The following is a 24,113-nucleotide window of genomic DNA, read 5'->3' on the forward strand; positions in this document are numbered from 1 at the left end:
ACCCCCCCACAAATCACACACCGCTGGTTATGACATATCACCCCTCCCTTGAACCTGTACAGAAAATTCTCAAACAATTGCAACCCATACTAGACAGAGACCCTATTCTTAAAAAGATCTTCCCAGAGCCACCCATCCTAGCCTTCAAACAAGCACCGAACCTCGCCAACCTCATCACCAGAAGCAAACTTCCTCAAGCCCAGAACACACCAAAAGGATCCAGACCGTGCCATGACAAGAAATGCAAAACCTGCCAACACATCTCCACCACCCCCACTATTACTACACCCTACAACCGAGACATCAGCATTCCTGGATCTTACAGCTGCACCTCCAGAAATGTAATATACCTCCTCCAATGCACCAAATGCCCTGATGGAAAATACGTAGGAGAGACCAAACAACAACTGCGCACCAGAATGAACGCACACCGGAAATCTATCAAAGACAGAAATACCCAATTACCTGTGGGGACACACTTCTCACAAGAAAACCACTCTCTCTCCAATCTCTCAGTCCTGATCCTCAAAGGAAACTTACAAAACACTTCCCAGAGACGAGCCTGTGAACTCCACTTCATCAACCTCCTGGATACTAAAAATCATGGACTAAATATAGACATTGGATTTATGACACATTATAACCTGCCTGACATCTGACTCCCCAGGTATCTCTCTACTTTCATCCCCCTTCTCTCTCTTGCCCCCCTCCCCAGCCTGTCTCTCACCCATTGACTCCTCAGTCTACATTTTCACTGACTACCTGTCTTGTATGCATACCAGCCCAGCCGCTGGCTTCTTTACTTTTCACTCCATCCAGGAAGAGCACACACCAACTGCCGAAACTTCCTTAGCTTGATGAAGGGTTTTTGAACCCAAAAGCTTGCTTAATAATTATTTTCCAACTATTTGGGTTGGTCTAATAATAGATATCAGGTTCACCCAAGGAACCTTGTCTTACTACAGAGTATTCACTATATAAAAAGTTAATGATTATGACAGAGCAAAATAATCGTCAAAGATTTTTTGTTTTGCACTCTTACACGCACTCATCACCACAGTAGAAGATAATTCTGCAAAACAGAGATCAGAAGGCAATATTTTACAGTTAGGGTGGCCAAAATCTGGAACCAACTTCCCAGGGAAGTGGTCCTCACCCCTACCTTGGGCAAATTCAAGAGGAGGTTGGATGATCACCTGTCTGGGGTCTTGTGAACCCAGCATTCATTCCTGCCTGTGGCAGGGGGTCAGGCTAGATGATCTGTTCAGGTCCCTCCTGACCCTAGTTACTATGAAACTATGAAACTATCTATGTCTTGCTGAGCCAAAAAAGAGCTGAAGAGAATTCAGTGCTTTGCTAGCATCAACTGGATTGACAGGTACTCTTGAGGGAGGAAGGTATAGCACAGATTTTACCTCTTAAATCAAACTCAAACTGAAGCAAATTCAGTTGTGTTTTAGAATGTGTTTGCATTTGGAAACAACTAACCTACACTCTAGCAAACAATAAGCTAGCCACAGTGTTTTATGTACAAATCAAAAGAACTCTGGATTCTGTGTGCTAATCAGACCAGTGATGATGTATCCAGTGACTAGTTAGCCAGATGTCACTGTTTGTTATGTATGGCAATATTGTAACTTTACATGTATATTAAGGCCATAATCAAATTTCGTAAAGCCCTCCTCTAATAAAGGCAAAGAAGTGCAAAGTACTAATGAATTTTTTATTCTTGTTAATGGGAAACATGTTCAGTACTTAATTAGGGAAGGAAATTATACAGACTATTAAGTCTAGGAAGTCCCTATTAGTGGGAAGACCAGAGAAAAGGAAGACTCCCTTTTAAGATTTCTCAGAATTTTAAATTTTTCTTATCTTCCACTCCTAAGCAGCTGCTTTTCAGAAACCCCAAATTAAAAGGTGCCTCCCACATTTTCTAACTTAATAATTTCCCTCTAAGGGAGAGAATTGGACACTAATCTTGAGAACACACCTTGAAAACTTACTTTGGATCTAACACTACTGTGCTCCACAACACCGGAAGTATAGAGAAAGCTTGGTAAGAAAATAAACCTTGTACTTTCTTTCAGTCCATTTCTTCTGTTACAGTGCTGAATTATTAGCATTCTGCTACTAAAACACATTTAGGTGTCCTGAATAATCTTCTAGTCGTTTAAATGCAATTTATTGGCAAAAGAATTAATTTGATAGGGCAGTCAGTTGGTTAACTGACCAGGAATTGCTTTTCCCCATACATAACAATGTAAAGAGGGTAGATAAAGAAGAAAGATTGTTTAAAAATTTATTATCTTTAAAAAAAAAATGTTGAAATAAATCTAAAAATACTGCATTCTATATTAAAGCCTAAAATTATTATATTAAATAATTTAAATAAAACATTGAGCAGTATATGTTTGCTGCCAACATTTTAAAGACAGTCAAACCACTGAACTGATGGAAGTCATTGGTTAAGCATCTAAAACCTGAGTTTGCAGAAGTGCTAAACTCGTTTTTGGCCATTGTCCTCTTTTGGAAGGGAAAAAATATTTTTATTCAACTAGTTTAGTTCAGTAACTAGTTTATGAATTAAAACTAGGTATGTGAGGCTGATAAATATTTGTTATAAGACCTTGAAGGACACAGTAAGCAGAAATAATTAAGTCAATTCATTACATACAAATTATACTTCTGCTACATAGTAGATCAGCCTTAAATACAAAGCATGTTTTGATAAACATACTTTATTCTTACGCATCCAACACTTTTAAACTGGGTTTATTTGACTAGTAAAATAAGCTATTTTATCCATTTTAGTTTAATATAATTTCCATCCTAATACTGCTTGACACACCTCAGAAGTAAAAAAGAAATAACAATCCAACAAAATGAAAATGGAAAATATTAAAAATATGAATATACCGGTACATAGGTTAAACTATAAAATTGTTTAAATAAAATGTGTAGCTGTGAGAGGGGCAGTAAAAGCCCCTCTAGCGTGTCCCAGACCCCTGCCCCATGCACCCCGATACTTACTGCAGGAGTCCAAAGGAGCAGCAGCCGGGGAGAAACACGGACGCAGGCATCACAATTCCGGAGCTGCCTGAGCCTTGTATCGCCTCGTATCAGCAATCGACGGGGGCAAAGCTTCAGAGAGACACAGGCTGCTCAAAAAGCAGCTGGGAGCACAGCTGAGCGGCTGGCGGGGGAAGAGCAGGACACTGGCCAGGAGATGCCATCTGCAGAGCCAAGGATCACAAGCCGGGAGTGCAGGGAAACAGAGCAAAGCGTCTGCTGGAGGGCTCCGACAGACTGGACAAGGAGCCCAAGCCTAGGGGGCCAAGGGACGCCTGGGAGCAACATCACAGCCCCATTAGGGAGCCCAGGTATGGTGGCTGGGGATGGCAGCAGGGAGCTGCTAGCCCTCACAGGCAGCCTGGCAGGGAGGAAGACACATCCCACCGTGGGAACTATGAGCCCCACCAGCTCAGGAGGAACAGGAGATTGACCACAGGTCAGCTGGGACCCGGAAGCAGTCATGCTGGGAAGACGGATCAGGGTGGGGCATGGGGCGGCTGCCCACCCCACAACTACTAGGAGGGAAGGGATGGGCGAGTTCCCCTTCTTCTTCTCTTCCCCCCACACCACTGAGTGACCAAGCAGGCACTGGGAGACAGGATCCCAGGGGTCCGACAGCAGAGGCCAGATATTTTCTGTTGAATTCATTTTTAGTTCCAGTTAGCCCCAAGCTGGGGCAGGTTTAGATACCCAAGCAGGCCCAAAGTTGAGGGACCGGCCGTGGGGAAGACTGTGCTGACCGAGAAGGCCCAACCCATTCCATGGTGGGCGGTCTGGATGAGAAGAGATCATCCAGGGGAAGACCTGCAGGGCGCAGCATTTGCCCAGGCTGTGGATGTGGTAAGGGTGGGGTAAAGGGAAGGTTTGGAGGCCCACAAAGAAAGACCGGGGTCGAGACCTCTTTGCTTTGGGGGCCACCTGAAGGGAACGGCCTCCCTGTGGCGGCGAAGTGCCCCCACAGGCTCTCGAGGGAGAGAAAGGAGGACCTGCAGACCCCAGACCCCGAGAGCAAGCCCCCAGAGGGGCGTACGTACCTGCTGAAGAGCAGCGGGAGCAGGAGCCGTGTTTGCGGCTACAGCCGCGCGAACCGCCATTACACCGGCTGTGGCAACAGTTGTTCCCGGCGCGGGGAACAGCTGAGCCAATCCCAGCGGCCGTAGCGGTAGCTGCGGGAAAGTTTAAAAACGCCAGCAGAACGGGGAGAGAGGGGGAGCCGAAGAGAGAGAGTATGGGTGGGCTGCTCGTGCTGCGAGCTCAGGCACGGACAGGAGAGGACCCAGCCTGCGGGTCTCAAGCAGGCAGCTTAGCAGAGAGCTGTAAGCCTTCTACGGGAGGCAGAGCAGAAGGCAGACAGAGAGTGCAAGCCGAGGCACACTCAGTCTCCTGAAGCGGCTGACGCTCAGGAGGCAGGGGAGTGCTCTGCTGTTGGTACGAGAGGGGAGACAGCGGAGACTCCAAGAGGGAGCTGGAACCAGGGGAATAACCCTGCAGCTCCTCCTAACTCGGAGGAGTATTTCCTGTAAAAGAGGAGAAAGGAGGAATCGCTCCCAGAAGGAGGGAGATCGACCGGAAACCGGAGAACCGGTCTGAGGCCGTCATACAAGGCCTGGAAACATCTTGAACACATCAACCAGCGGTTGGCACGTGGATGGGGTGTAGGGGAGGCGGAGCCCCGTGGACCACCGTGTCAGACGACCATGAGTAACACTGTCTATTGGGAGGCCCCACCCAGGATAAAGATCTCCACTGTAGACCCCTCTTAAGGTATCTATTTACATCCAAGTCGTGGCAGGCGAGTTGAGGGGAGGGGCAACACCCCGACAGACCAAGCGGAGCGGGGCAGAGGCTCCACACTCCCCAGTAAAGAACATTGAAGACGTGGCAGGCGAGTAGGAGCAGCACCCACACCATCTAGGTGGCACCAGAGCCCGATCTCACCCTGACGTTGCTTGGGAGCAAGGCACCTATCAAGAAGGGGCCAAAGCCCTACAACACCTACAGTAGCAACATAGCACATTCTTCTGGTTAACAAAAGAGGCCCTAAATATAGCCATTAGGTATTATGTGCATTAAATACACTATATTTAGCTGCAAAACATAATGGTCTAGTGATTGCCAAACAATAAGAATCAAACTTCCTTTAGGAAAATTACTAAAAAGAACATATGCAAAACAAAATTACATTTTATTATTTAAATTAAAGTTTCCTGCTTGCAGGTTTAAAGCCCAGTTAAAATATGTGGTTTAATTAGTCAATCCTTTCTACATGTAAGAATCAGGAATATTCTGTGAACTTTGTTTTAGGTAAGAAAAACTACATTCAAGGCCAAAGAGTTTGTGAAATCTGACCTAAGTATTATAGTTTTAAAAAATAAAAAAGTTTGGTATAATGTCTGCTGATTTCTTAAGATTTATTTTAAATTCCATTTTTCAAAAAGGCAGCTAAACAGAAACTGACCAAAATTCCTCTTTTCCCCACCCTCAATCAGATATAGGCAGAAAAGATAAAATAAAAAGAGACTATGAAGATTGTGTCTCCACTAAGGTAAAATTATGTATATGCATTATGTGAAAGGGCTTTAATTAAAGAACTATACGTTTTTCAATAGAAGCCATGCCTCATTCAGTAAATAGAATGAGCAACTGTTCACTGAACATGTAATCAATTTTTTTTGTTCTCATTCAGCATGTGAACCTAGGCTTTATTCAATGCACACAATCCAACCCCTGCATTGAATACAAAATCATTAATTTCCTCCAGAGTGTTTCTATGGTACTGTCACCATAGTATTTTAGTTCTTCACAAACATTAATCAACTGATCTTCAGAATACCCTTGTACAGTGAAGTAGTATTATTATCCTCACTTTATAGGTGGGAACTCAAGCAAAGAGAGATTAAGGCCAAGGTCATCAAGTATACTAGCTAGTTTTGGGTGAAAACCTTGTTTCACCTCAACCTGAATTCTTTCTGTGCCATCCTTATCTATTCTAGGCTTTATGTTTTCTGTAATTTTAATAATATGTGATGGGAGCATTCTTCTAACTACCCCACTTTGCATGCTCCTCTAGTTATCCAATAACATGCTGTGACAGAGCACAGGTTGTGCCTGTTATTTTAAGGGGTCTGAGCAGGCAGTAAGTAGCCTGCAGGTGGGGGCAGGTCCAATCAGGTGGTCACATTAGGCAGGAGGCTGCCTGATTGGTGGAGAGGGCTGGGAGCCTGGGTATAAGGCTAAGCCCCAGAGCAGAGCAGGCAGTTGCTGTAGGGGGCCGAAAGAGCAACATCACCTAGTCGGCCGCTGCTCCCAGAACAGCTGGGAGGTACAGGGCAGGAACTATGAGGATAGAGGAGGTTTCTGGTACTGGGGCGTGACCTAAAACTAAACCCTGTTGGGGAGGATGGTATGGTGGGGCTGCTTGTGGCAGGGCAGCTTCCAGGAAATGCCACATCTGTGCCTCCCCAGTGAAGGCTATGTATGGGGTGCCAGAAAACCTCAGCCCCTGCTGCCTTGTGGGTTACCCTGTGGAAGGGAAAGGCTAGGGGAGCACACCCCAACAGAAAAGCACAGGGTCAAGGCCCACTGAGTGGAGCCTCAGGTGAGGTCCAGGCCATGAGAAGGGGACCTGAGACAGGGCCCACATCCACTGGGTGGGGCCTGGGGCTCATGAAGGAGCTGGGTGTTGAGGCTCCAGGGGTGTGGGATTGACAGCTCCATTGTAGGGGGCACAGGGATTGAGAACCCCAGCATGAGACACAGGGAACCCTAGCCAGTCTAAGGATGCCTGAAGCCAAATCTACGCCAAGTGCGGCCCAGTTAAGGGGCTGGGGGAGTTTGTGGACATGGATGCCAGCTGCGAGGCATAAGGGGAGGTTCGGAGCCATGCATATGCCCTTGGCATCAGGGCAGTTAAATGGGCAGCCTCCATTGTGCTCCATTTGGAACAACATAAAGATACATCAAAGGCATGGCAGGTCAGGCAGGTGGGTGGACTACCCTAGACAAGTGGGCAGGCCAACATCTAGACCAGCCTTGGGACAACCCACTTGTTACACATGCCTGTAATGTCAGATGCTCTGGTTTCATTCTTTAACACATGACCTAAATAGTTCCATCTTTTGCTGAACCTTTAAAATAATTCAGCCTGAGGCAGACATTTTACATAAAACTTTCAGTCTAGGTGATTAAGGTTTGCCAAAGTTACAAAATTAGATATTAGAAAGGATAGTGTTAACTGTAGGTGATGCTACCAACTCTGTCCATAATATGCAATAATTACTACAGAGCAATATTTACTATTTAGTAATTAGTTTATTCCTTATGATAAAAGTATAGGCAGTCTAAAATATCATAAAACCTTTGCACCAAGAGCTTCACTGTATCAATTAATAAAAATTAGTACCTTTCAATTTAAAAATACCTATCTGGTACAAAATAATTAATCTGAAAGCAAAGTTTGGGTACAGATTGGGATTAATCATTTCTAACAGTAATATATTTCAGTAACCCTAATACTGTATCACTGTATATTACATTAGACTACCATTAATAGAAGTTTTGTAAATAGAAATTTGTTCTATAATGGACAGTATCAGCAATACACAATCAGTTATAATCATTAATATATATAGTCTATATAATCTATTGATATATATAATCTATAATAATATATCCTATATAATCTTTTCTATATACCTCTTAAAATCCAGTTTGATGCCTTTGTCAGTGTTCAGAATCTCTTGTAGCCACTCCTGGAGTGTGTTGTCACTGTTCATTTCAGGAGGATGAGCCATGATTGGTTCACCCTTTTCTGCTTTGCACCCACGAAGAAGAACATCTGCTTCTACCATGTGAGCAGCACCTGTTAATTTGAAAAAAGAATGTTGCCATATGACTATGACCAATGGTTCTAGCGTTTAGATCACAGCAGCAATCAAAGGAAGATCCTTCTAAGTTTCCATAGCTTTATGCAGGTACCCTCCGTGATGTCATATGTAAGTCTGATCAACACATGAAGGGATAGTGCATGAGGCAATGTACTCTTCAGAGATTTTAACTATGAAACTTAAAGAAGTGTCCATTTAACATATGCAAACAGTGATTTTTAAAGACATACTTAACCAAGTTTAGACAGATTTGTACAAGAAGACACATGCAAAATCCTGACTCAAAGGACACCCCCCCTGCCAAATTTCAAATCATTTCTTCGTGGCTTGAGTGTGTGAATCCCTTTTAACAGAAAGACCCTAGAAAATTTTAACATGGGAAAAATAACTCCTGCTTCCTTTGCCTCATTGTCCTCACTGGCTCAAACTTTTGAGCTGAAGCTTTCCAAAAATGTTCAGTCTCGGGCAGACACCTGACACAGAAAATTTCAGCAGAAACAGTTAAAATTTGGCAAAGATGCAAGCAATCAAAAACAGCTTCCTACAATGAAAAGTGTCAGACAATCCTATTGATGGGAAGTACGGTCTTACTGTAAATATATATAAAGTGACAAGCCTAAAACATAACTATAACCTGAGATATAATTATACTTTCAAAGAGAACCAGAAGGAATGAAATACATTTTTCAAGTTTTATGCAAGTCAGACTGAAGTCCACTGGATGGAAAAAGGGCAATTACAGCACCATGAATGGCAAAAAAATAAAACACAAGAGTACAAGAAAGATTATACAATGTATTCATGTTACATTATTTCAGACCTTATTTTAAAAACCAGTTGATAAAAAAATGATCAGGTCATGTAAAAGCAAAAATCTTTAGAATCTTAAATTGTTTTAGGAAGATTAAGCCAACCATTTTGCAATGTAACTCACTCCATACTTCACAAACATTGCAATTGGCTGCAGCAGAAGACTAGTATCACTCTTGCCACTTCAGAATAAGGAAAAAAATATTTGGCAAAGTGTTTCTGTATTCTCCAGTGTTTTGATGGGTATGACATATGTATCTGTTTCTATCACAAGAATGGCCCAGGCATGCTTAACGTGTGAAATCAAAATTCTTCAGTAATTGCTTTTCATTGTTGGCAGATATCAAGTGAAACAGAAACAGATCCAATATTAAGACTGCAAAATTGCTCCTATAGCCACAAAAACACTTAACTTAGTTTTCATAGATCTCTCTTTGGACATACACATTTTTGTAACTATACAAGGAACAGCACAAATGTGTCACTGGATTTCACCTGTTTGCTACACACATTCATAAGTGGATTCACTTGTCTAACCTGTTCTTACAAAACTTCAAGAACAACCTTTACACACAAACAGTTTGACAATGTGGTTTGCAGAACAATGTAACTGGTTAACAGTCTAATCACTAACATTTGGCAAGCGTGCTTCTTGGCATGTATAAACACAAAAGAACTCACAAATAAGGATTTTCACTCCAAACAGCCCGAAAGAGTCCACCCTTCCAAACAACTCAAAAGATAATTTAATTGTGTTTTAATCTTATTTGACAATGCAATGCTCCATATTATGCCTAAAGAAGTGTGAAACGATTTTGTGGGAAATCATGATACTGATAGATCCAATTTCCAATATGTATATATAGTACTTACTTTTTATTGCTTCTTTCATTTGTGATTTACTGTTTGCTGCATGATACCAGATGATTTCAGCTCCATCTCGCGTTTTAATTTGGTTTGTGTTCAGAAAATAATCCAATATATTTTCACTCCAAGCTCCTATGTCAATATAATATTGAGAGTACCATAAATATAGCATATATGAAAAAGGTTTGAAATAGCTTTTTACTGTCATAATGCCAATGATTCAAAATAATTAAAAATAAACATAAAGAGTAGGAACTAAAGAGATTCCAACTAGTTTGGGTAGCAAAGGAAAAAGAAAGAGGGGAAAATAGGTGTATGGTAGAGAAAGATGCATAACAAAGGATGAAAGATGACATTCAGAAAAAGAAGATGGATATGAGCAAAGAAAGAGGTAAGGAAGATGCTTTTCCTATCCTGCTCTTAAAATATGTCATACATATATGAAATCAAAACTTAACCTCTTTTTAGCATCATTTGCAAGGAAAAAAATAACAAAGATTACTTCAAACCTCCCAGTCTTAGCTACACCTAGAGTTCTTCCCTAAGGAGTACTCAACTATTTCCTTGATGTTCTTTTTCTGAAGCAGACTTCCAATTTTCTCTTAACCCAGTGCAGTAGTAAGTAATTTGCCTCAGTAAATCAGTGGAACCCTTTTCCAGCAAAATGAACTTAATTTTTTCAGTGATTGCAGAGGTGTAGGTTGTAGCTGTGTTGGTCTAAGGACATAGGCAGACAAGGTTCCTTGGGTAAATCTGATACCTTTTATTAGACCAACCCAAATAGTTGGAGAATAGTTATTCAGCAAGCTTTGGGGAAAACACGAAAGCTTGCTGAATAACTATTCTCCAACTATCTGGGTTGGTCTAATAAAAGGTATCAGATTCATCCAAGGAACCTTGTCTGCCATTTTTTCAGTGAGGTATTTAAGCAAACACTACCAGTTTGTTATCTAGAGGACGACAGATAAGGGTAAAAGAAATATTCTGATTTTAGAAAAGATTCCTTTTGGAATCAAAAACCTGACCTATTTCTCAAGTAATTGTACTGTCCCCTCTGCCCCTTTCTGCAGGGGACACATTCCTCTCAATCAGGAAAATTCTACAATGTGACTATTTCACATGTATAGTAATAACAAAAATCTGCCAATTGTATACGATTCAGTTGCCCTTGTGTGTCTCACCATTTTTGGGTCTTACCCCTGGACACAGCAGGCATTAAATCCTGATTGAGGCCATCCTATTCTTAAGTTGTATTTTCCATAAACGCTCCGTATTTGTCCAGGAGGAAACAAAAAAAATCAACACAAAAAATTCTTTTCAGGTGAGGTTAACACTGCAGACCTCTCTACAAGATTTGAGTATGTTCTCTTTCAAGAGTATGAGTTTTTAATAACCTCAGATATAGAAAACCCAAGTGTTACTTGAAAATAAAGGCAGCCCAGTCAGGGAGCACTGCAGGGTAGAGAGGGAGAAGCAGCTGCCTGTTGCCAGGGCAAAAAGAAGCAGTCAGCAGGCACCTGCAGATGGTCAGCTGCCAGCAAGTAGGCAGGGCCCTGGGAGCATATAAGCCCAAGGCTGGGGCTGGTAGGGGAGTCTCTCCTTGGCTGCCACAAGAGAAGGAGTACCTGCTCAGGGGAGCTACCCAAGGATGTTGAACTTACTGTTCTGCTGCTGACAGGAACAGGGAGGCTCAGGGAACTTGTGAGGTACCTTATATTGGGGTAAAGCTTTGCCCTTTTAAAGGGACAGAGGGCTGCTACTTGGCTATAATAATGTTATAGCCCAGGGGCTTAAGTTATGTTGTTGTTTGTACCAGTTGTTTGGGATAAGGTTGGAAGGTGGGGTACAGAGGCCTTATTAGTGCCCAGGGGGCACTTGAATGCCTTGAGCCCTGTCAGGGGCAGGCTCAGGGCTTGAGCACTTATTGAACCCAGAGTGGGCAGAGAGGGTGCAGCCACGCAGGGGCCAGGGGCCTGGTGACAGAAGGGACAAGTTAGACCTAGAGCCTCAAAGCCAGGTCCAATTCAGTGGGCCCAGGCTAGAAGGCCTAACTAGGTTATGGGAGAAGAAGCTGAAGCCCCACACAGGGAACAACATGATCATAATGCCTGCAAGGCATAGGGCGTGGTAAAGTGGAGGATTTGGACTCATGCAATTAGCCCTTAAAGCTTTGGGTGCCCTGCCAGGCACAGCGGGTTAGGTCCTTCACTGGATTTCATTCTAAGGACCAGTGAAGCCTAATGAGGGGGCCTGGCTGCAGTCAGAGACTGGTGGGGTCCAGTGGGACAGAGGCCCAGCAAAGGCCTATAGGCAGCATTCCTGTACATTATAAATGCCATCAAAGAATGGCAGGCAAGACAGGAAGGCGCCCTAGGGGCAGAGCAGGGCACAGTCCCAGAGCCAGCAGGGGGTGTCACAGCCACCCCTGGGACCTTGACGTGTTGCACCAAGACCTGCAGACTTCAGGTTTCACTTTTCAAGGGTGTCAAGACCTACCACCTTCCCCTGTGCAGGGTAACAAATACATTCTCTTGCGAGTAATCTGAATGTATTCACTTCTGCGGCACCTCTCTCAGAGCGCAGGACCAAGCTTGAGCAGGTTTCCAAAAAGAAATCCCACTTGCTCTTGGGACACCTGGAAGAATGGGGACTGGCTACTTGGATTCAGCTACCAGCCACCACCCCTTTTCAACTGCGGCAGCTCATTCAGCTCTGCCTAAACCAGGATTTTTTTTTTTTCTTTTAAATATATTTCATGTGTCAGGTCAAATCAGCCAAATCCGTTCCAAATCCTATAAAGCAACTGGATCCTACCCACTTGAAACATCATGTATGGTGCTACAACCAGCCAGCATCCTCTGCTCACCTGGGGGCTCCAGATATTCCCAAAGCCATTGGCAGCCATCCTAGGTGTGCCCCCAAGCCTGGTGGTTTTACGATTCAGATGCCCACAAGAAGCTGAGACCCGTATGCCGAGGCTTCCCCCCGTGAAGCAGGATGATGGAGCCCTGCTGACCCAGTGGTCTCGCAGCCTCTGGCACTAAAAGGCCCCGGGAGGTGCCTTTCCGAGCACAGCGCAGTGAGATCTAACTGAAGGGGGGATCTGTGGGCCGGCCCGACCCCCTCCCATGAGGTCATGAATCACCTATGACGTCACGGACCATATCCCATTCTGTTATGGCTTGCATCTCATGACGTCGCCCTCCCTCCTGAGGCCCAGCGACCTGTCTCGCGCCCTCTGGGTCCCTAATGGCCGCGGGCGACTCTCGCCGGCAACGGGCTCCACCCCCGTCCCCCAGGCGCCGGGCGGGGGCGGAGCCGACTTACCGCGCACCCCCTCGGACATCGTCGTCGCCGCCGCCACCGTCTGCGGCCGGGACTCGATTCGGGGCGGGGCGGAGCGCGGCCGCCGGGATCCCTCCGCCGTCGGAGAACTCCCCGCGGAAGGTCGCGCTCGCCTCGGAAAGGGCCTACGGCGTCGGGCGGCCCGAGGCTGGTGCGCGCAGCCGGTGGGTAACACCTGCCCGGCGGGAGCAGCGCGGCGGGGGACAGGGGCCGCGCGCGGCCGCCTCCCTGCCCACAGCCACCCCCTGCCCAATCGCAGCTTTTAAGTGACCGCCACCCTCGCAAGGCAGGCAGGAGCCCCGCTGACCGCCGTACAAGGCGCAGCCGAGGCGGCTGCCAGGAGAGAAGTGCCATGTTATGTCAGCCCCCGGGCAGGGTACATGCTATTAGGGAGAGCAGGAATGGTCCCTGCAGGTTCAGCACCGCCCTGGCATCCACCAGTGGTGGTTTAGAGATGCCAGAAGAAACACCTCCAACTCTTCTGTTCAGTAGCCATTAACAGATCTCTCATCCATGAGTTCATCCAGCCCTTTTCTTTACCCTGGCTGTGCAGTCTGCCACCACCACTGCTTCTTGTGGCCATAAGGTCCACCCGTTAACGCTGCAGTTAGTGTAGCTCCTCAATGAGGGGGCAGGCACCTCAACCCTTTCCCCAGGCAAGGGGCTGAGACATTGTGTCATAGGACTGAATGGGTTTTTCTCCTTCACAGGAGGGGTGCAAGATAGAAGTGTCCAAGGTTGCACGCATGAATGCTGACTCTGGAGCAAGAGGCAGATGCAATCCAGTCCAGGAACAACACACCCTCAAGCACCTAGAGCTATTGTTTCACTTTTATCAGGAGATACAGGCCCCAAGGCCCTGGGGAACCAGGAAGTACATCACAGGAAACGCATTAGATAGGGGACAGAACAGCTGTTGCCACAAGCACAAGGATGACAAAGCCTTTGGCGACTGAAGTGGCAGGACTAGACTGAGAAGCAGCGCCAGTGCAGGAGTACGGTAGTAAGGAGGAGAGCCCAACCAGAGCCAAAGCAGCTGGTGCAGATTGTGTCACAATGCTATATGCTGTCAGCTTATCAAAGACAACACAGGTGCCACTCTGAAGAAGCATCTTTTCACCTCTTAGCATGGAAGCAGTCCTTTTAGTGCTAAGGGACTGGGTTCAGGAGCTGTAGACAGTCCTGGGAATAGATGTTCTTTACTCTGAGAGTGCATGGACAGCCTTTCCATCTGAACCTTCTTAACAGCCAAGAGAAGGGTTTGAGTTTCCAGGCTGCTGGAGCTCTACAAGCCCCCAGCCCCTTATGTGACCCATGGATCTCAGAATTTGCCATTCAGCACTCCTGTGTTGCTAGGGAATGCATCCCTAGGGAGAGACTAAGCACAAATGGCCCTGTGGGAAAGGGGAGCTCTCAGTGTGAAGAGGATGAGGGAGGTGGGCCTAGCTGTAAAACAGTCCCTCAACAATGGCATAGAGTAGCAAACTGCTGTTGATCTAAGTCACACCAGTGAGCATGACAGGTACTAGGAAGAGGCAGTACTGATAACAGTCAAAGGCACTTGTCTGGCAGGAACACATTAAGAAAGATATGGAGGAGGAGGACATGCCATCTTGAATACCAGACTAAAGAATGGCAGTGCTGTGCAACTACAAAAGAAAACAGTAGGAAGAGAGGGGCACTTAAAAGTTCCTTGAAATAAACTAGGTTAGAAACTCCAAAACAGAGGCTAAGGTAGTTTTTTCCCTCCTCAAAACAAAAGAAAACAACAAAAAACTTATCAGCAAGTACAGGTTGCAAATGGCTAGCCAAGAAGCTACATCCCACCTCTTAACCAGGGAGTTGAAGAATTTCAAAGCAGAAGCACATCCCCTTGCTTTGTGCTCCTCAGTCCTAAGCACTAGAAATAAACCTGATTCTAACAACCACTATGTAGACAGACATGCAATGCTTTTCTCCTCCATCCATCCTTATCCATCACCAAATATGCTTGCTACCCCTTATTTCCAATCTGGAACAATGCTTGTTTATTTGTTTTCTTCCAAACCCAGAAGCCAACTATGAAACCTAAATGTTTGTCCATTTATTTGTTGGTGAGAAATGGTTGAAGATACAGGCCATACTGACACAAGTCACGTTTAGGTATAAATACAGGTTAGGGGCAGACTAAGAGCTCCAGGTGCAATGGCAGTGCTAAACAAAGAAAATACCTGGAAACAGAAAATTCCTGTGACAAAATATGAAAAAGCCAAGAAGTGCATGTCAGGGGCTTTTTATAAAACAAAAAGAAGAAAGAATTATCATCTTATTGCATCTGTTAAACATATTGATCAGTTTTATTGGATAGTGATCAATAAACTGAAATGTACTAAAATGGAAAGAGTTTAAACACTCCCTTAAAAAAAAGAGACACGTGGGACAAACTAGTATTCCATGGATTATGGGACCACTATATCAAGACAAGTCTTGGGAATTGCTTTTCTCTGGTATAGGTCTATTTTACATTGACAAACAACAACATGATAATGCTTATTATTTGACAATTCATGTTCAAACATAGTTTGCGCCACTTTTCCCCCTATTAACCATTTCCAAAAAAATGGACATACTGTTTCTACTGTACGTTAGTGTCTTTCACTAGCCTGCTGCGTGCAATCTCTCTCAAGAAATTGCATCCAATTCAGTCTGTCTGCTTAAACTTTGAATCTTGAGCCTCCCCCTTAACATGAGTCTTCAAGCTGCAAGTAAGATTTTAAGTTATAAATTGCGTTTTTGATACAAAAACATATCAATATCCCCTATGAGAATCAAGGCATCTAGATAATAAGGTTTGTGATAACTTTTCACTCTTAAAATTTTGATGTTTCACACAAATTATATAGATTTTGGATATAATTTGTTTTGGTTCTGCTTATAGTAAACAGATAAGCAACTATTATCAAACCTGATTGTAGTTTACTGAATGTGTACTTAGGTACAGATTACATGCATCATGAGTACATAAATAGATCTTATTTCTTAATACCCCCATATCAAAAATATGTGCTATACAAAGAATACCAAGTATGCTAAAGCAAACCGTTCAGGAAAATTCACACTTAATACACTGTTCTCCCTGAAAACAGAGGGTTACCAAGAGATCTCAAAAGTTGGAGAAGGGTGCAGAAAAGGTATTACAGGCTTCAAGCCTAGTTTATTGCTACATGAAGACTACTTTAAGGGTCATCTTGCCTATTCTTAAATCACTCTCAGAAGTCCTAAATACAATAGTACATTTGAGCACAAAAGAAGAGATAATCAATTAAATACAAAAATAGTATCCATTTAAGTGAGATAAGTCCATTATAAATACATAATGAAATCAGTTATTCTATACAAAAAAACTGTTTAGAAGCACAAGTTCCCAAAGCACCAAACTTATCAATTGTCCCAATTTTAACAGTCAGGACAACCCCAATTACAAAATCTTTAAAAAACATGGGAAAGTTTTGCTGTTTATTTCCCTTGCACAATCAATTATCAGACTATGCAGGCAGATTCCAAACATGCACCATTACTTGAGGTTTGCAGTCCAACCCAAAGATTTCATATTTGAACCTCAATGGCAAGAAACAGCTTTGTGGCAGTTAAAAATCCTTCACAAGTTTTAAAAAGAAAAAACAAAACAAAACCCCAAACCAGAAGTACAGATCACTTCTATATGCATGTAAAGCAAGTGTCACATTGCAACTACAATTTATCTTAAGGACTGTTACTAAAACATTTGCTTGAGGTTAAGAGGCAAGAGCCAGATACTATGGCTTGACAGTTCATACAAGTAAAATGCTACAGCTTGCTTAGAGAGATAACAAGTCCTTGCCTTTTTCAGTGACTATTAAGTGTAAACTCTCAGAAACTTAAGAAAGCTTGAACTCTACAATCCTGTTTTTATGGTGGGGTAACAGAAGTTTTTGTTAGTTTTGTAAAAATCAAAATCCAGTTTAACTGTCTACTACTGATCTTAAATTTTGTTTTAACAAACCTAGAAATGTTTAGTGTTTTTTTTAGCTTTAAAGCTTTGGTGTTCAGTTAATCTAAGCCAATCAGTACATCACATATAACAAACAATGTTTTTTGCATTAAGAGAGAGATTCTGTAAGGAAGAATATTAGTTCCATTTCCAATGGTAAACTTGTGGGGTCTGATGATCCACCATGGATCACTGGGATCAGAGCACCATCCAGTTCATTTAGGTAATGCTGAGGAAGGTGGTAGCCTCCAGATCCTGCCTGATACTCAACCTGAAAGAAAAAGTGAGTCAATGAGATGTCAAGACAAGAGTGAAAGACAGTAAATACCGTGTGTAACTAGCATCTTCCAGCTCAAGTTTTCTACTATACAAAGTAGTATTGACCAAGGACGGGAGACTAAGAAAAAGCCACAACATAAACACAACATTCTTTAACCAGGCAAAAGGTTTGCTCTTTAAAAATATGGAATACTCCTGCTTGAAGAGCAATCATCTACCTTCTGCACTTCAAACGGTTGCTTGTTCAGACACAAACAAATCAGGAATAATATGCATGTATCAGAAATGTTTCAATTTGTTACTTTGTTACTTAGTCACTGATCACCAAACTAACTGAAGAGATTTTTCTCCTACAACAAAAACATAAGTTTAAATTTGCAGCTAAACAACATAAAAATTTGCATTTCTTAGATAAAATCTTAAACATTTCTCAGATCTACTTTGAATGCTTTCCAGGTACATCCATTGTAGGATGTGGGAAGGATTAGAGGGGTTATAGCCAAACAATTTTCAATAATAGCATTTAAAACATTTTATGTTTGCGGCAAACATTAAAAAAATTACCATATCAGTATCAATGGAGACTCTGAGTCCGATCTTGTTCATTCCATTATTTTTTAGCATTTTGAGATGTGGACAAAGAGTGGTACTGCATGCTATAGCAAGATCTTTAGCAAACTGAGAGGAGGTTAGATCAGAAAGTTCATGGTCCTTGAGAAAATAAAATACCTGAAATCATATTAAAAACAGAACATGGTTAGTGGCTTTCCTTAGAATAGGGCTGTCAACTTTTAAGCACCCAGAGGCCACATGCCCTACCAGATGCCCCAACAGGCGACACATGAGGGTGAACTCCATGCTGCATACTATGCAGGCACCCACCTCCACTCCACTACACTGCCTGGGCATCTCCTCCACTGGTGTATTACATGCCTATTTCCCTCCCACTGTTGCACTGAATGCCTACATAGCTCCAGGCTCACCCTCAGCTCCCTGGGCTGGGCTGCATCCCACCACAATTTCCCACCCCTTAGGTTGGGAATGAGAAGCAGAAGCCAGGAGAGGGAGGGGAACCCAGAGTCTCCAGCTACTGGGGCAGTGGCAGCTGATAGAAACCCAGGGCCTACTTCACCCCTACCTCAGAAGAATAAAATTGACAACATGGCTCTATTCTGTTCTAGCTTAAAACACACAAACCATACAAATACTAACACTGGTTTCTTGACATATGGATATTGGGTATTTTACTACTCCTGAAATAGGATGGTATCCAACACGTGCTAGATGCTTTCCAAAAGATGCAGAAGACCCCAGAGTCCCCAAAAATACAGTGGAAGTTACCCCCTCCCCCCCTTCACTCTCGGCTGCTGATTAAATGGCCATGGGAATGTCAGGAATAGACATTTCCTAAGTATATTGAGTTATATCAGAAGACATTGATCCAATGTACTTACTTGCTTTAAGTAAGCACTACAGAATAGCAACTGGCACATTTCAAGGCTTCATGACAAATTGAGATTGCTTCATTGGTAGTTCTCTTTTAACCAGCATCATTTTTAAGGTAATAAGGAAACATAACATTTTAATACAACATAAGTTTTTACTTACTTCAGTGCACTTTATAACTTTTCCTTCTGCTTCAAAGTCTCTTCCTTGTAGTAGTTTTTCACTCCAAATTCCTTCCATTGATTTTCCATCCACGGGGCTGATAACTCTATGGAATAAGGTATATAAAAGGTTGTTAACAACTCCATTGTGTTCTTTCATATGAAAAGATCAGCCATTCAACTTAAAAAAAAAAAATCTTACTTGAACTGTTGGCTAATTCTTAAAGTTAGCTTTAACTTCTTCACTATTAGAGACTCATCATAAATATCAAAAAGGCAGAGAAAAGAAGCTAGGATATATAGATGCTTGGGATACAAAATGAACAATTTCCATCCAGTATAAATGTTTAAATCTAATTCTGCTTCAGATACACACGCGTATTTTAAAACATACCTAACAGACATAACGCTAATTTAGAAACTAGGTCTTTAGCTTCTCTTGCAAACTTCTAAAGAGTCCTGGTAGACCACCTCCATGTGGCACTCTTTGTTCATTCACACTGGTCCTATAAACCATTAGGTAGAGCACATCAAGTCAAGGCCAGTCTGAAAATCATTGCATTAGATTAAGGCAAAAAGAGTAATTCTGAATTAAGCATTTTGAACATGAACCATGGTTTATTCATAAATAGGACTATTTAAGCCATCAAAATATTGGTTCTTAAGCTAATTCTGGCTTTCAACACTGGTTGACTTCTGACCTTCACAACCATGGAAAGTTGCACTGAAAAAAAACAACAAACAGCACAGCTCTTCTGACTTATAAATAACATTACTGAGCTCTATAAGGAATCAATCCAGTCTTCCCTGGGTAGGCGAATTGTGGCTTTGATGCTGGGAGTATAATATGAGGAAAAAAGACGGGTATAGCGAAGTGCTATTCTTTACAATCACTAAAGCTTCAAAAAAAATGTTCTCTCAGTGACATCTAGAGGCAAACAGGAAGTTTTTATTCTCCTTTTTGGCAACTTTAGATAGCCAGATACTGATTTATATTCTATTCTTTCAACCTTCAGCTTTATTTTCAAGGTCAACAGGAAGACCACAGGAAGCTCTGTTGACCGCACACTTAGATAGTCTAACAAATATTCATACCCCTTGTTTACTTTTTCTTCACTTTCCACCCAGCAAATATCTACATATTCTCTTAGGTCTCCTGCATCCAGTTTTCCACAGGTAATTTTGAAATCCTTCTTGTCTCTCAAAGCCTGACGTAGGCCTTCCATTGTCTCTGCAGTTATTTGTACCATTAGTCCATCTAAAACAAAAATAAAAGTATAAATAATTTCTACTTCCACATTCAAAAAAGAGGGAAGAGCACTTTAACAGACCCTCAGCTAGTAAAAATACTACAATACATACTCTAATTTTAAATTGTTCAAGGAAAGCAAATTAGACAAGCTGCTGAGTAGAATACAGCCTTTTATCCTGGTCATATTTAAAATGCTTTATAAAAAAAATTAAACAATTCTAAAAGCTTTTTCGATGAACATGGAAAGACTGAGGGACATTCATTCTAGTTAGTATCACATGCTCGAAGATTGTGTTTCCTGAAATTAAAGCTCAGTCAGGCATGAAAGGTCACACAAAAGCAAGGTTTAAACACAGGAAATAAGCAAATTAAGTTCTCCACATCTTTCATTTTGAAGTACCTATGACCTGGAGGGGGTTAACTGACAAGGTGTGAAAAACCCATATAGCAAGAGGTGACCTGAAAAAGGAAAGTGTTTCAGCTTGTTTGCTTACACAACAGGATTCATTCATAAGTGAATTTTAACAGATGATTGCAGGGGCCAGCCCCTGGCTTGTTTACTTTTCATTCCATCCAGGAAGAGCACACACCAACTGCTGAAACCTCCTTAGCCTGACAAAGGGTTTTTGAACCCAGAAGCTTGCTTAGTAACTATTCTCCAACTATTCAGGTTGGTCTAATAAAAGATATCAAATTCACCCAAGGAACCTTGTCTGCCTTTTAACAGATGACACACTCACCTTGGTAGTGTTTAATTAACAATCAGACAAATCCTTATAAAAACATTTAACAGTGATTGTTTCCCTCTTAACAAGGAATCATATAGCAATCCATACCTTCAACTATACTGGATTTAGCAAGAAATCCTGAGGATGATTTTAGGGCCCCATTAAACACTACAAAACTTGCACCTGTAACTTAAAAAAAAAAAGAAAGTAAACATATACATACATATTGTTCACTCTTTAGTTATTAACATTGTTTTTGAAAATGTATTTACATTATTATCAAGCGTTATGGTATGTCAAAAAATACTCATAAAAATTCCCTTAGTTGCAGGAAGTAATACTGAAGGCCATAAGAATTCACAGTCAAAGGAATTCAGTATCTGAAATACACTAACTTTGCTAAGTTACTACAGCATACCTACAGAATGCAGGCAGTTGCACAATACATAGGTAGCCGAAAAGACATCATAGCCAAAGAGATGTCTGAAGACTAGAAACAACCCAGTGCCAATTTTGTACTTATAATTAGAACTTTACACTTGGTTTAGGATTCAGAAACATTTTTTTAGTAGGTAATTTTATTTCTTTAAAGAAAATTACTTTTTAATAGCATTAAAATCTGCAGAAACACTCATTTACTTAATCATCATTACATATCACTGGTAGGACTGTACGAATTCAGGAATACCTAATGTTTGTATAGTGTTTTGAAGAAGTGCTAAATATCATGAAGTTACTCAGATTAATAATTTCTGCACAGTTAAGTTTGCTACAAGAGAAACTGCTACACATTTCATATCTAAAAAATAAACAAATGGGGAGCTTTTTATTTATTTATTTGTTTTTTAGTTTAGACTAAATTCACTCTGCATTTTAAAGGTTAAGTTTCTGGTCATTATTTAAAATGCAGACTGAATTAATCCAATTACATGATGCTATCCTAAGCAGAGACATTCTTAAAAATGTAGAGCCAAGTAACAGTGAAGGGTAATAAGAATAATTCAGTGTCACTATTTACACTGTATCCAACATTTACCTCATATATGCTTTTATTGTTTAGTTGCTCTTTAGAGCTTTTGAAATAAGGTATCACTTCTAGCCAATCAAGCTTTTGGAAATACCTTGGAATAGCCTAAAATTGCTTCATTGTACATGCTAGATCAGAGGTTGGATTGAATGCTACAAAAATGTATTACATTTCTTACCTCTTCTAGGGTGACCAGTGCCACTGTTTGCTTGTGTCTGATAGGCTCCATCATCACTTTGGATACAAACTAAGTGAGAATCTGCTTCAGTACTAAAACAGGCTCCAATACTAATAACATGCTCATTAGAAGAGTTTATCACTTTCATTACCTGTCAATACAAAATGCTCATTGAGAAACTGACATCAATCCTTGCTTTATTTTGCTAAAGCTGGTGACTGACCCTTACTGTTAAATATGCAGCTAATTAATATTTTTCAGACAACATGCTTTATTTAAAGCAAAGAACAGCAAAACAAAACAGTACCTCCATTTTGTAAGCATTAACTTCTTTATAAAGAAGAAAACCGAAGTGCTAATTACATTTAAAAATCAATTCTAAAAGATTTGCACTCTGGAAGTGACAGGCAGCTTGTAAGTACACTTTTAAACAGGGCCAAGTTTTTTTTCATTGGTCTTGTAAGGAAATCCAAATGCACTGCAAAATCTAGGAGGATCTTAAAGTTTTGTGATTAATACAGGATACTCAACTGCAGAACAGAGATCTATTACTCATTTCCATCATAATTTCAAGCATAATGATTGCAAAATGAACAATGAAAAATAATTGTAAAAAAAAAATTATGCTTAAAAAAGCCTTTTCAAATAGCTTTCAGCAAAAGCAATATGTATGTATTTTACCTTTATACCAAAAGACCAGGGCAAGTCTTATATTAGAAGCAGGTGATAGCCCAAACCCCACTGGAAAAGATTTAATGGATTTAAATCCTGGTTTCTTTCACAACCAAGCAGCTATAGCAGTGACCAAATCCCAGTTTAGTGCTTGCATCCCATCATAACTTATGTTTAGTTCCTAGCTAGGGAGATGCATGTTTTCTTCATGAGCTATTGGGGAATTTTTAGTTATACATTCAAGGTTACAGTATTGAAAGCTTAAATAGTCCATCAAATAGTGAACAAAAATCAACAGCAGTCAACAGCCAAGAGCTTATTGGTACAATCTAGGCTTAGAAATGACTATGGAATGATCATGCAGTATAGACTAATGGGATTTTGGCATTTTGTACCTTAAGTCTTGTAGATAAGTCTCTAGTCTAGTCAGCCCTCAATGACAGTTAAAAAAAAAAAATCTTATCTTAAACAATTCAGTAGTATTATGAGGAAAATGGGGGAAAAAAGACTGGATTTTTAGCAGAAATTACTGTGATCTAAAATCTTAAACTCACCTCGTTGTATTTTCTTAGAGGTATTTTAATGCAGCTTCTACCCATTTCCATGTGAATAAATAAGTTATCTATGGTATGTAAGGTATACTGATAGTTTCTAAGATCCTATAATTAAAAAAAACAACACAACACATCCTTCATATTAACAAACAGTTGAATGTTCAGCAACAAGTTTTAAACATCTTCATTCCATCATTTCTAGAAACATGAAATCACTTAAAATTCAGCCATCAAATCTTTGCATTCATTTCCAGACTTGAAGCTAAATGAATCTCCATTTGAAGTAGCAATATATGTTCTCTGTGTGTACATGTGACTTGCAGCAGGAGAAAAGTGATTTTTCTCTTTATATGTTAGCTAAAGTAAATTATAGTATGGGCCAACCAATGTAAATTTGTTACTTACTAGCACTTATCCTGACTAGTTAAATGCTTTTTTAAATTACATCTTCCTTGTCCACACTAGGATTGGACCATACCAAAACAAGTTAAATGTCTTTTTTTTTTAAGTAGATACAAATTGTGTGGGACAGTCACAGTAAGGTAATAATTACCATTAACCATCTAAAATATCCCAAATTTCAGCTCAATTGAAGTCATGTTAGCAGTTTTAAGAGGTGTATGAGAAAATTAAAAAAAAAAACCTCTAAACATTACTGTATCTTACATTACATGTAATTATACTTTATTCCTACTGCATTTTTGCCTGCACAAATATGCTGCTACTTTTTACTGTTGAGTATGCCCTGTATGTAGGCTTTGTTGCGAGGCAAAATGACACGCTTCAGGGAAGCTGCCTTTTCCCTACTCTTCCAAGCTCCTGGCGTG

General features: G+C 41.4%; 2 protein-coding genes across 4 annotated transcripts in view; both read right to left on the reverse strand.

Annotated features, from left to right (window-relative positions):
* FAM151B (family with sequence similarity 151 member B) overlaps window positions 1–13,052 on the reverse strand; it is a 38,848-nt gene extending 25,796 nt beyond the window's left edge. Inside the window, exons 1-3 of one of the 2 annotated variants that reach the window (XM_006269985.4) lie at window positions 12,963–13,052; window positions 9,642–9,767; window positions 7,768–7,933 (exon numbers count right to left, since the gene is read on the reverse strand). In XM_006269985.4, the coding sequence (XP_006270047.1) occupies window positions 7,768–7,933; window positions 9,642–9,767; window positions 12,963–12,981 (311 nt within the window). In that variant the 5' untranslated portion in view covers window positions 12,982–13,052. Of the gene's footprint in view, window positions 1–7,767; window positions 7,934–9,641; window positions 9,768–12,501; window positions 12,920–12,962 lie in introns of those variants that run through there. The other variant, XM_019482907.2, reaches the window with a different exon arrangement.
* A 2,241-nt stretch (window positions 13,053–15,293) lies between these two features.
* Window positions 15,294–24,113, reverse strand: part of ZFYVE16 (zinc finger FYVE-type containing 16) — a 61,903-nt gene continuing 53,083 nt past the window's right edge. The window contains exons 12-18 of one of the 2 annotated variants that reach the window (XM_006269978.4): window positions 23,287–23,391; window positions 22,061–22,211; window positions 20,964–21,038; window positions 19,971–20,133; window positions 18,877–18,982; window positions 17,833–17,997; window positions 15,294–17,260 (exon numbers count right to left, since the gene is read on the reverse strand). In XM_006269978.4, coding sequence (XP_006270040.2) covers window positions 17,099–17,260; window positions 17,833–17,997; window positions 18,877–18,982; window positions 19,971–20,133; window positions 20,964–21,038; window positions 22,061–22,211; window positions 23,287–23,391 — 927 coding nt within the window. In that variant the 3' untranslated portion in view covers window positions 15,294–17,098. Of the gene's footprint in view, window positions 17,261–17,832; window positions 17,998–18,876; window positions 18,983–19,970; window positions 20,134–20,963; window positions 21,045–22,060; window positions 22,212–23,286; window positions 23,392–24,113 lie in introns of both variants that reach the window. The other variant, XM_006269977.4, reaches the window with a different exon arrangement.

The sequence above is a fragment of the Alligator mississippiensis genome, chromosome 3 (assembly GCF_030867095.1).
Source record: "Alligator mississippiensis isolate rAllMis1 chromosome 3, rAllMis1, whole genome shotgun sequence".
Lineage (NCBI taxonomy): Eukaryota > Metazoa > Chordata > Crocodylia > Alligatoridae > Alligator > Alligator mississippiensis.